Genomic DNA, 13,370 nt, shown 5'->3' with positions numbered 1-13,370 from the left:
CATGTGGCCACGACATCGGCTGGAAAAGGATAACAAATGTCCAGCTTCTTGGGGTTGACAAAACGGGCGTCCGGGCGAGCCCAAGCCTTAGACACCACAGAGGAGAAATCAGAGTGGATTGGAAAGACTTTTGAGACCTGCCTGGGTCTGATAAATGAGACGCTAGCTGCGTCCGAGCTAGGGGGATCATCCTGCACCTTAAAGGTGTCACGAATATCAGAGATGAGTTGACCCATCGCTGAGGCTAGCTTGGACGGCAGGGCCGAGTCCATTTCCAAATCTGAAACCGCCAATTCACCTTCAGAGAGCGAATCCTTTGGAGAGGAGAGGCTCGTCTGGGTGCGCACGCGTGGCGGGGAGAGGGAGGCATCCGAGGAGGAGGCTCGCTCTACTCTAATACGCTTCTGAGAGTGCCTAGCTCGGGAGGGGTCACTAAAAGAGAGTGAACCCGCTGCAGCGGCAGAAGCAGTGGACCCGGAGGGCGCGACAATCAGAGAGGCGTCCTGCGGGGTAGGTGGCCTGTCTATTAGGCGGCCCACGACATGAGTGAGGCTTTCCACGGCCTGGGACAGGGATCTAGCCCAGTCAGGCGGGTCAGAGGCAGCAGGGAGCGACACAGCGGGCGACTGAGGCTGCGGTGGAGCTCGGCATGCAGTACAGTGCGGATCAGACTGCCCCCGGGGAAAGGGTTCCCTACAAGCAGTACAGGCATGGTACCAAGGCTTGGCGGCTGTAGAAGGGTCTGACATGGTGGAACAAAGATGTTGCACTTAAAGTGGGAGACCCCAAGGAAAGGAACGGGGATAACACCCAAGCGACAGTACTGTGGCACGGAGGGGGTTAAAAGTCCTACCAGACCCGGATGATGCAAGCGGCAGCGGTAAGGGGAACAGACTGAGGAGGCTGTGGAGGAGAGGCAGCAGCACCGGCTTCGGATCGCACTGCAGAGAGGATTCCACGCAGCACTGTGCGATGAACCCGGAAGTAGCGGAGCGCATGTAGGAAGCTCCGCCCCCTCTCTGCCGCTCTGAAGCAGAGCCGCGCGCGCGCGGCAAAATGATTTTAACCCCCAAGGATGATGAAGTGCCGGCCTGAAATGGCGCCGTTCACGCCAAGAAAGCGGCCCCCTCCGCGCCTGGATGTGGCAGACGGCTTGCTTTTTTCCTGCAGCCGTCCCCTGAAGGCAGCGTCCCTGCCAAGGACTTGCCCAGATAAACTCCCCTGCCCGGTAACGGTCCCGATATATGCCCGGGGGGGGGGGGGGGGAGGGGTGGGCGCACGATGTAGCAGTGGCCATGTAGTAACAGTGGCCATGGGAGCCCAGGAGGCCTGTAGCAGCGGTGGGAGGGAGGAAGGGGAGGCTGGAGCAGCCTGTCTCACCATACGCTGTCTTCGCCCTCAATCCATCCAGCAGGGTCGCCCCTTCAGCTCCTGGCACCGCAGTGGCAGGAAGCCGGGGGAGGGACTTGGCGTGCGGGCGACCCTGAGCTGGCGGGACGCAGGGGAGCGAGGCTGCCCTGGTCCACCTTGTCTTCTGTGGGGGAGGCGGCAGTGCGGAATTACCGGCACTGGCGCAACTCAACCCCGGGAGAAACAGAGGGGTCTAATGCGCCTCTGTTGTCCCTGTAGGTAGAAAAAAACCGAATTAAAAACAACAAATAACGCAAAAATAAAAAATCATAGGAAAACAACCCTGCATAAGCAGGGGGTGTCTTGCCTCCTTGGACACTAAGCAAAAACTGGCAGTCTCTTCTCCAGGCTGAAGGGTATAGCTGATGGAGGAGGGGCTTACAGCTTTCACTTAGTGTCACGCCTCCTAGGGAGCAGAGCTATACCCATGGTTTCCTGTGTCCCCCAAGGAATATGGGCGAGAAATTAGAATAAAATAGCTGAAGATGACACGTTTGAAAGTAAAATTATGTTTATTACATGAAAGAACAGTTTGTTCCTTTTGTAGAAGAATAGTAGATTTACTCGTTTAGGGATTCTTAACTAACAAACAAACTAAATTTACTTCTGGTCAGACAAGGGGGTGGGCTCCTGCAGAGGGGTCTCCTCACTCTGGCTTTCTGAGCCCTCCTTGCAGCTGCTGACCTGTGATGTATTTGAGAGGCTGCTATTCTTTTTGAGGATTGCCTTCAGCGAGGCCAGTGATGCATTCGTTCGTATTCCCGTAGGGTCAAAATGTGTACGACTCACTAGGAATCCAGCTTCAGAGAGGTACTGCAAAATTTTGTTTAACCTGCAATATAAATAGAAATACGGTATATACAAAGGAAAGATGGAATGGTAGCCAGCCATCACTTTTGAGTAACACTGGGAGCTAGGTATGTCAGAGGATGTTCAAGAACTAATGAAACATTTTACCAACCAGTAACGCCCAGTGCAGTAAGGACTGGACCACAACAGTAATATCTAAATTGCCCTTGACTATAACATCTCTCGGTAATTTTTTTGACCAAATTCAGACGTTTATTGCACAGCAAGTCTGCAGATAGGTCATGCTAATATGAAAATGCATAACATGCCTGCAATTTGATGCAGTTTTCTGTGCGAGTTAGGTTTGTTGTATATTTTTCTGCTGAACGTGTGGTATCTGAACCCTGCCTAAGAACTTACTTTGGAATATTTAGTCCTCCAATAGCATGCCTGTGAATACTGTAATAGAACGGAGGGTGCTCTGCGCGGACTTCCGTCTTCATTCGTTTAGGGGCAGCCGTGTTCATGTCTGGGCATTTTCTTTTACCTGTGGAGGAATGAAAGAATAGGAACATAGAAGTAACCAGTGATCTATTAAAGAGCTTGTCCAAGTGTTTAATAATGACGACCTACCCACAGGATAGGTCATCAGTATTGGCTGGTCACTTTAAACAGCTGATGGGCGGCAGGGGGGTTGGGAGACAAGCCCACTGATCACACACTGATGACGTATCCTGAGGATAGGTCATCAGTATTAAAAACTCGCACAACCCCTTTAAATGCAATGTATATTTGTTGAATGCCATGCCTTCCTATATAGTATTCATACTGCACCAGAAACAGGAGAGAACAGTGTATACCAGACCATATAGGTCATGCATGCCCCTGGTTTTTTTTCTAGAACACCAGATGCTGTTCCTACTTGTTCAGTTCTTTTTCATGGTTACTGAATCCATTGTTAAAGGTTTGACCCACACTATTCTGGCACTCCATAAATCAGTATATTGCTGTATCCTAGATATACAATAGTGTGTTATGCAGATCTGACTCTGAAGTGGAATTTAGTGAACTCAATGGGATCCTTGCCTTATCCCGATAGCGCAGGGTATATGAGCTTTCAGTGAGCCAATCTACCATGGACAACTGCATCCAGCAAATTACCCCCATCCACTCAAAAGGATAGTGCAAACCAAACAAACCCTTAAGTACAGGAAATAAACTCCAATATTTTAGGGTACATACCTGGGGCTGCGGAAACGTCTCCTTCTGGAATTTTAATGAAAACACCACTTTCTTCGGCTACAGACATAAAACATAGATGATTAGAAACAGTTATAAGCCATGTCACTCTACCTGAGATCCCGAACAAAATGGCTGATTCTGCCAGGGGAAATTGAGACTACTGTGAATTTCCCAGCATTAAAGCATAACAGCCATGTATGTAGTGGATGGCCCAAGTAAGACCCACATCGGGGGTGGCCTGGCCTAATAGGGCAGGGGTTATCCTTCTGTGACCACTCCTTCGGTACAATTTTTGTTTTTTAGCAATGGGAATATGATAGAGATAAGTGAATCTCTTTTTCATGTAACTAGATTGATTTTCTTATGTAGTTGCTTTAAAGGGAACCTGTCACCGGGATTTTGTGTATAGAGCTGAGGACATGGGTTACTAGGTGGCCACTAGCACATCCGTAATACCCAGTCCCCATAGTCCCCCAAAGGAAGAAGATTTGATACATATGCAAATTACCCTGAGATGAGTCCTGTATATGAGATGAGTCAGGGACAGGACTCATCTCAGGTTAATTTGCATATGTATCAAATTGTTTTTTGTACACAATAAAAGCACACAGAGCCATATCCCATACCCGGCACCCAGTCTTTATGACTGCGTTCTGCAATCCGCCGCTATTAACCCCTCAGGTGCCGCATCTGAGGGGTTAATAGTGGCGGATCGCAGCGTGCAGTCATAGAGGCTGGGTGCCGGGTATGGGATATGGCCGGCACCCGCAGCGCAGCCTGCCTTTGTATTAAGCATAAACTATATTCATTGGTGGCACAGTGCACCGAAACCGCCCCCCCAGTATTATAATCATTGGTGGCAGTGGAAGTTCCGATCGGAGCCCCAGCAGTGTAATGAGCTCTATCAGGGTGAATAGGACAATGGATGAAAGATCCCAGGTTCTAGCCCCTAAGGAAGGGAAATGTTTATTAACCACCTGCCATCTGGGCCATTTGCCCCCTTCCTGGCCAGGCCAAATTTTGCAAAACTGACATATCTCACTTTATGTGGTAATAACTTTGGAACGCCTTTATTTATCCAAGTCATTCAGAGATTGTTTTCTCGTGACACATTGTACTTCATGATAGTCATAAATTTGAGTCAAAATATTTCACCTTTATTTATGAAAAAATCCTAAATTGACCCAAAAATTTGAAAAATTCACAATTTTCTAAATTTCTATTTATCTGCTTTTAAAACAGAAAGTGATACCTCATAAAATATTTATTATTTAACATTCCCCATATGTCTACTTTATGTTGGCATCATTTTGGAAATGTCATTTTATTTTTTTAGGACGTTAGAAGGCTTAGAAGTTTAGAAGCAATTCTTCAAATTTTTAAGAAAATTGCCAAAACCCACTTTTAAAAAGGACCAGTTCAGGTCTGAAGTCACTTTGTGGGGCCTACATAGTGGATACCCCCATAAATGACCCCATTGTAGAAACTACACCCCTCAAGGTATTCAAAACCGATTTTACAAACTTTGTTAACCCTTTAGGCGTTCCACAAGAATTAAAGGAAAATGTAGATCAAATTTTTAAATTTCACTTTTTTGGCAGATTTTCCATTTTAATCAATTTTATTCTTTAACACATCGATGGTTAACAGCCAAACAAAACTCAATATTTATTACCCAGATTCTGCGGTTTACAGAAACACCCCACATGTGGTCATAAACTGCTGTATGGGCACACGGCAGGGCGCAGAAGGAAAAGAACTCCACATGGTTTTTAGATGCCATGTCCCATTTGAAGCCCCCTGATGCACCCTTACAGTAGAAACTCCCAAAAAGTGACCCCATTTTGGAAACTAGGGGATAAGGTGCCAGTTTTATTAGTACTATTTTTGGGTACATATGATTTTTTGATCATTCATTCTAACACTTTATGGGGCAAGGTGACCAAAAAATTGGTTGTTTTAGCACAGTTTCTATTTATTTTTACAGCGTTCACCTGAGGGGTTCAGTCAAGTGACATTTTTAGGCTACTTTCACACCTGCGTTAGGTGCGGATCCGTCTGGTATCTGCACAGACGGATCCGCACCTATAATGCAAACGCTTAGATCCGTTCAGAACGAATCCGTTTGCATTACCATGAACAAAAAAAAAAACAATTTTTTTTGTTCATGATAATGCAAACGGATCCATTTTGACTTTACATTGAAAGTCAATGGGGGACGGATCAGTTTGAAAATTGAGCCATATAGTGTCAACTTCAAACGGATCCGTCCCCATTGACTTACATTGTAAGTCTGGACGGATCCGTTTGCCTCCGCACGGCCAGGCAGACACCCGAACGCTGCAAGCTGCGTTCAGGGGTCCGCCTGCTGAGCGGAGGACAAACGGTGCCAGACTGATGCATTCTGAGCGGATCCGCATCCACTCAGAATGCATTAGGGCTGGACGAATGCGTTCGGGGCCGCTTGTGAGCCTTCAAACGGAACTCACAAGCGGAGCCCCGAACGCTAGTGTGAAAGTAGCCTTATAGAGCAGATTGTTACAGACGTGGCGATACTCAATATGTATACTTTTTCTCATTTATTAAAGTTTTACACAATAATAGCATTTTTGAAACAAAAAAATTATGTTTTAATGTGTCCATGTTCTGAGAGCTATAGTTTTTTTTTTTTTTTTTTGAGAGATTTTCTTATGTAGGGGCTCATTTTTTGCGAGATGAGGTGACGGTTTTATTGGTACTATTTTGTGGGACATACGCGTTTTTGATCACTTGGTGTTGCACCTTTTGTGATGCAAGGTGACAAAAATTGCTTGTTTTGCCATTTTTTTTTTTTACGGTGTTCACCCGAGGGGTTAGGTCATGTGATATTTTTATAGAGCTGTTTTTTACGGATGCAGCAATACCCAATATGTATACTTTTTTTTATTTTTTCTATTTTTAACTTTTTTTTCATTCCTTACTTGGGGACTTTTTTTTTACATGTGAAACTTTTTTTTATTTTTTTATTTTACACTTTTCGTCCCCCATAAGGTCATACAAGACCTCTGGGGGACATTTACTTCACTTTTTTTTTTTTTTTCACTGTTGATTTCTCCTGTAACTGGGGCTGACATAGTAGCCCCAGTTACAGGACAAATACACACCTAGAGAGGCTGTACAGCAGCAATCCAGCGCTGTACAGCCTCAGAGCAGGGCTGATCGAGGTCTCTGAGAGACCTCACACAGCCCCTGCACTCTCCGGTCCCGGCGGTCACATGACCGCCGGGCCGGAACAGGAAGCGCATAGCGCTTCCTTCTCTGCATACACAGCGCTCGGGCACTGTCCCTGCCTTGTCTTAGGGTTGCCCTGCTGTCACTGACAGCGGGCAACCCGATCAGCAGCTGCACGATTAGCGTGCAGCTGCTATTTCTGAAAGGACGTTTTAAAACGTGCTTTCAGAAATAGAGGACCACCCATAGGACGTTTATATCCTATGGGCAGACGTAAAGCGGTTAAATAAATAGTAAAAAGGAGGGGTTAAAAAAAAAAAAAAAATATTAAGTTAAAAATCCCCTTCTTGCCCACTTTTACATAAACAAAAAAATTACATATCGCCAAGCCCGAAAAAGTGCGAACTATTAAAAAAATAATATCTCCTATGCAGTGAACGCCGTAAACAGAAAAAAAATAAATAAAATAAAAAAACGTTCAATTTGCCATTTTTTTGTCACCTTGTCCCGACAAAAATTAGAATCGGACTGTTCTATTATGGTCCAGACATACCATAAAATCTGAAATGCACGCGGCTTTTTTTTCATGTTGTATCGAGTATCGCAATACTTTATGGTATCGAAATAGATTGCAAATTTTGGTATCGTGACAACCCTAGGTAAGACGTGTTTTTTTTTTTTTTGTTATTATACCGTAATTATATGTATTTTAAATTTGGCAACTAAAAATTTTTATTTTTCAGATTAGGAGCCAACGGCTCCTTGATATTTTTTTTTATCTGGAGCCCTGACGCCCCCTCTGAAGATGTAAAACGGCTTTATTAATTGTAATAAACAAAGCGATTGTCTTTGACCAGCTTGTGTCAGTGTCTAGTCTCTCTGCCACACGTGGATATTAATCCCTTGGGGTACCCCGATTTGGAGCACCAGAGTGCATCTTAAATGCTTTAATTAGGCTGAGTTCACACGGGCGAGATTTCCACGTGGGTGCAATGCATTGCACCCGCATTGAATCCGGACCCATTCACTTCTATGGGGTTGTGCACATGAGCGGTGATTTTCACGCATCATTTATGCGTTGCGTGAAAACTTTCACATGTTCCATTCATGCAGACATGTTACTAAATGTTTCAAGGCTAAATAAAATAAATAATAAAATTAAGGTGGACATACCAGGAAGAACAGCTCCTACACAATTTAAGGCCTCCTGCACACGACCGTTGTGTGCACCCGTGGCCGTTGTGCCGTTTTCCATTTTTTTTCGCGGACCCATTGACTTTCAATGGGTCCGTGGAAAAATCGGAAAATGCACCGTTTTGCAGCCGCATCCGTGATCCGTGTTTCCTGGCCGTGAAAAAAATATGACCTGTCCTATTTTTTTCACGGCCAACGGTTCACGGACCCATTCAAGTCAATGGGTCCGTGAAAGAACACGGATGCACACAAGATTGGCATCCGTGTCCGTGATCCGTGGCCGTAGGTTAGTTTTTATACAGACGGATCCGAAGATCCGTCTGTATAAAAGCTTTTTCAAAGCTGAGTTTTCACTTCGTGAAAACTCAGAACCGACAGTATATTCTAACACAGAAGCGTTCCCATGGTGATGGGGACGCTTCTAGTTAGAATACACTACAAACTGTGTACAAGACTGCCCCCTGCTGCCTGGCAGCACCCGATCTCTTACAGGGGGCTGTGATCAGCACATGCGGCACCTGAAGGGTTAATTGTGCTGATCACAGCCCCCTGTAAGAGATCGGATGCTGCTAGGCAGCAGGGGGCAGTCATGTACACAGTTTGTAGTATATTCTAACTAGAAGCGTCCCCATCACCATGGGAACGCCTCTGTGTTAGAATATACTGTCGGAAATGAGGTTTCACAATCTAACTCATATCCGACAGTATATTCTAACAGAGGCGTTCCCATGGTGATGGGGACGCTTCAAGTTAAAATATACCATCGGATTGGAGAAAACTCCGATCCGATGGTATAAAAAGGACTCCAGACTTTACATTGAAAGTCAATGGGGACGGATCCGTTTGAAATGGCACCATATTGTGTCAACGTCAAACGGATCCGTCCCCATTGACTTGCATTGTAATTCAGGACGGATCCGTTTGGCTCCGCACGGCCAGGCGGACACCAAAACGACTTTTTTTTCATGTCCGTGGATCCTCCAAAAATCAAGGAAGACCCACGGACGAAAAAACGGTCACGGATCACGGAAAAACGGGACCCGTTTTTGCGGACCGCAAAAAAATACGTTCGTGTGCAGGAGGCCTAACGCTGCCAATTCAATGCTAACTGAAGGGGTATTTCCATCTGAAGCACTTGTGACAGACACGTGTTGCACTCAATTAAAATGAAAGGGCAGCTGCTCCCTCTAGTAAAGTGCGTGCTTGGCACTTTCCTAAAGGATGGCCCACAGCCCAAATTTACCACCTATGAACAGAATAGGTGGTAAATGTATGACCACTGGGACTCACTCCAACTTCTGAGAACCATTCAATTCTGTGGGACTGACAAATGCTCAAGTATAGTCTTCTGCAATCCCACAGACAATGAATGGAGCTTTGATCACACATGCACAATACAGCTCAGGGACCCCCATTTTCATGATTGGTGGAAGTCCCAACACGCGGACCTCAGAGAGCAAGCATGTCACCTATAGTGTGGACAGGTAATAAATAAATTCCCACCCATTAGACATTTATCACATATCCTGTCTTAACCACTTAAGGACCACAGGTTTATGCCCCCCTAAAGACCAGGCCCTTTTTTACAAATCGGCACTCCACAACTTTAGCGGTTTATTGCTTGGTCATGCAACTTACCACCCAAATGAATTTTACCTCCTTTTCTTCTCACTAATAGAGCTTTCATTTGGTGGTATTTCATTGCTGCTGACATTTTTACTTTTTTTGTTATTAATCGAAATTTAACGATTTTTTTTGCAAAAAAATGTAATTTTTCACCTTCAGTTGCAAAATTTTGCAAAAAAAAACGACATCCATATATAAATTTCTCTCTAAATTTATTGTTCTACATGTCTTTGATAAAAAAAAAATGTTTAGGTAAAAGTTATAGCGTTTACAAACTATGGTACAAAAATGTGAAATTCCGCATTTTGAAGCAGCTCTGACTTTCTGAGCACCTGTCATGTTTCCTGAGGTCCTACAATGCCCAGACAGTACAAACACCCCACAAATGACCCCATTTCGGAAAGTAGACACCCTAAGGTATTCGCTGATGGCCATAGTGAGTTCATAGAACTTTATTTTTTGTCACAAGTTAGTGGAAAATGATGATTTTTTTTTTGATTTTTTTTTTCTTACAAAGTCTCATATTCCACTAACTTGTGACAAAAAATACAAACTTCTATGAACTCACTATGCCCATCAGCGAATACCTTGGGGTGTCTTTCCAAAATGGGGTCACTTGTGGGGTAGTTATACTGCCCTGGCATTCTAGGGGCCCAAATGTGTGGCAAGTAGTTTGAAATCAAAATGTGTAAAAAATGACCGGTGAAATCCGAAAGGTGCTCGTTGGAATGTGGGCCCCTTTGCCCACCTAGGCTGCAAAAAAGTGCCACACATGTGGTATCGCCGTACTCAGGAGAAGTTGGGGAATGTGTTTTGGGGTGTCATTTTACATATACCCATGCTGGGTGAGAGAAATATCTTGGTCAAATGCCAACTTTGTATAAAAAAAATGGGAACAGTTGTCTTTTGCCAAGATATTTCTCTCACCCAGCATGGGTATATGTAAAATGACACCCCAAAACACATTCCCTAACTTCTCCTGAGTACGGAGATACCAGATGTGTGACACTTTTTTGCAGCCTAGGTGGGCAAAGGGGCCCATATTCCAAAGAGCACCTTTCGGATTTCACTGGTCATTTTTTACACATTTTGATTTCAAACTTCTTACCACACATTTGGGCCCCTAGAATGCCAGGGCAGTATAACTACCCCACAAGTGACCCCATTTTGGAAAGAAGACACCCCTAGGTATTTCGTGATGGGCAGAGTGAGTTCATGGAAGTTTTTATTTTTTGTCACAAGTTAGTGGAATGAGACTTTGTAAGGGGAAAAAAAAAAAAAAAAAAAAACAACCACATCATTTTCCGCTAACTTGTGACAAAAAATATAAAATTCTAGGAACTCGCCATACCCCTCACGGAATACCTTGGGGTGTCTTTCCAAAATGGGGTCACTTGTGGGGTAGTTATACTGCCCTGGCATTTTCCAGGGGCCTTAATGTGTGGCAAGTAGGTAAATGACCTGTGAAATCCTAAAGGTGCTCTTTGGAATGTGGGCCCCTTTGCCCACCTAGGCTGCAAAAAAGTGTCACACATGTGGTATCGCCGTATTCAGGAGAAGTTGGGCAATGTGTTTTGGGGTGTCTTTACATATACTCATGCTGGGTGAGAGAAATATCTCGGCAAAAGACAACTTTTCCCATTTTTTTATACAAAGTTGGCATTTGACCAAGATATTTATCTCACCCAGCATGGGTATATGTAAAATGACACCCCAAAACACATTGCCCAACTTCTGAGTACGGCGATACCAGATGTGTGACACTTTTTTGCAGCCTAGATGTGCAAAGGGGCCCACATTCCTTTTATGAGGGCATTTTTAGACATTTGGATCCCAGACTTCTTCTCACGCTTTAGGGCCCCTAAAATGCCAGGGCAGTATAAATACCCCACATGTGACCCCATTTTGGAAAGAAGACACCCCAAGGTATTCAATGAGGGGCATGGAGAGTTCATAGAATTTTTTTTTTTTGGCACAAGTTAGCGGAAATTGATTTTATTTATTTTTTTCTCAAAGTCTCCCTTTCCGCTAACTTGGGACAAAAATTTCAATCTTTCATGGACTCAATATGCCCCTCACGGAATACCTGGGGGTGTCTTCTTTCCGAAATGGGGTCACATGTGGGGTATTTATACTGCCCTGGCATTCTAGGGGCCCTAAAGCGCGAGAAGAAGTCTGGAATATAAATGTCTAAAAAATTTTACGCCTTTGGATTCTGTGAGGGGTATGGTGAGTTCATGTGAGATTGAATTTTTTGACACAAGTTAGTGGAATATGAGACTTTGTAAGAAAAAAATAATAATTTCCGCTAACTTGGGCCAAAAAAATGTCTGAATGGACAGAGGGGTGAAAATGTAAGGACAGAGGGGTGATCAATGACAGGGGGGTGATCAATGACAGGGGGGTGATCAATGACAGGGGGGTGATCAATGACAGGGGGGTGATCAATGACAGGGGGGTGATCAATGACAGGGGGGTGATCACCCCCCTGTCATTGCTCACCCCCCCTATAAGGCTCCATTCAGATGTCCGTATGTGTTTTGCGGATCCGATCCATGTATCCGTGGATCCGTAAAAATCATACGGACATCTGAATGCAGCCTGACAGGGGGGGTGATCAATGACAGGGGGGGGTGATCAGGGAGTCTATATGGGGTGATCACCCCCCCCCCCCCCCCCCTTGGAAGGCTCCAGGGAGACGCCTGTATGTGTTTTGCGGATCCGATCCATCAGTGGATCCGTAAAAATCATGCGGACGTCTGGACGGAGCTTTACAGGGGGGTAATCAATGACAGGGGGGTAATCAGGGAGTCTATATGGGGTGATCACCAGTCATTGATCACGCCCCTGTAAGGCTCCATTCAGACGTCCGTATGCGTTTTGCGGATCCGATCCATCTATCAGTGGATCTGTAAAAATCATGCGGACATCTGACTGGAGCTTTACAGGGGGGTAATCAGGGAGTCTATATGGGGTGATCAGGGGTGATCAAGGGTGAATAAGGGGGTTAATAAGTGACGGGGGGAAGGTGTAGTGTAGTGGTGCTTGGTGCAACATATTACTGAGCTGCCTGTGTCCTCTGGTGGTCGATCCAAACAAAGGGGACCACCAGAGGACCAGGTAGCAGGTATATTAGACGCTGTTATCAAAACAGCGTCTAATATACCTGTTAGGGGTTTAAAAAAAAAAACACATCTCCAGCCTGCTAGCGAACGATCACCGCTGGCAGGCTGGAGATCCACTCTCTTACCTTCCGTTCCTGTGAGCGCGCGCACCTGTTCACAGGAAATCTCGGCTCACGCGAGATGACGCCAATCGGCGTTAGCGTAGCCTGGGGGAGCCGCCGCGATGACGCCTTTCGGCGTTACAGTTGCGGCAAGAGGTTAAAAAGTGGCCAAAACACAGGATTTAATGGTTTGCAGCTTCATTCAAAACCGTTTTACCTTGGGCGTGGCCTGGTCGGGCATGTGAGCGGACGTGCCTGAGGGGAGCTCCTGACCTGCCGCCGGCTATCCTGAGGAATCCTGTCTCTGCAGCAAGCACAGCTGCTTTAACTCTTACTGGGGGGCTCAGCAGAGTGTGCGGGCCGTGTACAGAGCGCCATGACTCGTACCGGCAGAAAGGAGAGGGAGCTGAAGGAGGCCGGCATGTCCACGCCGGTCAAGCAAGATGGCGCCGCATCGGAGGTGCGGTCCGCAGACCTGGCGACCCGCTTGGGCAAATATGCCCGCTCAGCCACAAGCCTACCTCCATCTGAGACGCCTGCATCGTCCACAGATACATCAGGGGAGACAGATGAGAGGCTGAATGCCTCAGAATGGCCGACACTGGGACAAAATCGCAAGCAGTTACACTTACAAGCAGAGGAGATTGCTGGAGCTGCAGCCTCTGATCCAACA

The 13,370-nt window shown here is 45.7% G+C and overlaps 1 protein-coding gene across 1 annotated transcript in view; it reads right to left on the bottom strand.

Moving 5' to 3' along the window:
• Positions 1–1,899: 1,899 nt before the first annotated feature.
• Positions 1,900–13,370, bottom strand: part of TRMT1L (tRNA methyltransferase 1 like) — a 61,215-nt gene continuing 49,744 nt past the window's right edge. Inside the window, exons 16-18 of the mRNA XM_040436368.1 lie at positions 3,442–3,498; positions 2,620–2,746; positions 1,900–2,242 (exon numbers count right to left, since the gene is read on the bottom strand). Of these exons, the coding sequence (XP_040292302.1) occupies positions 2,011–2,242; positions 2,620–2,746; positions 3,442–3,498 (416 nt within the window). The 3' untranslated portion in view covers positions 1,900–2,010. The remainder of the gene's footprint in view (positions 2,243–2,619; positions 2,747–3,441; positions 3,499–13,370) is intronic.

Source organism: Bufo bufo, chromosome 6, assembly GCF_905171765.1.
Source record: "Bufo bufo chromosome 6, aBufBuf1.1, whole genome shotgun sequence".
Taxonomy (NCBI): Eukaryota; Metazoa; Chordata; class Amphibia; order Anura; family Bufonidae; genus Bufo; species Bufo bufo.
The sequence above is the reverse complement of the archived record's forward strand: the minus strand, read 5'-3'. Positions and strand labels throughout refer to the sequence as shown.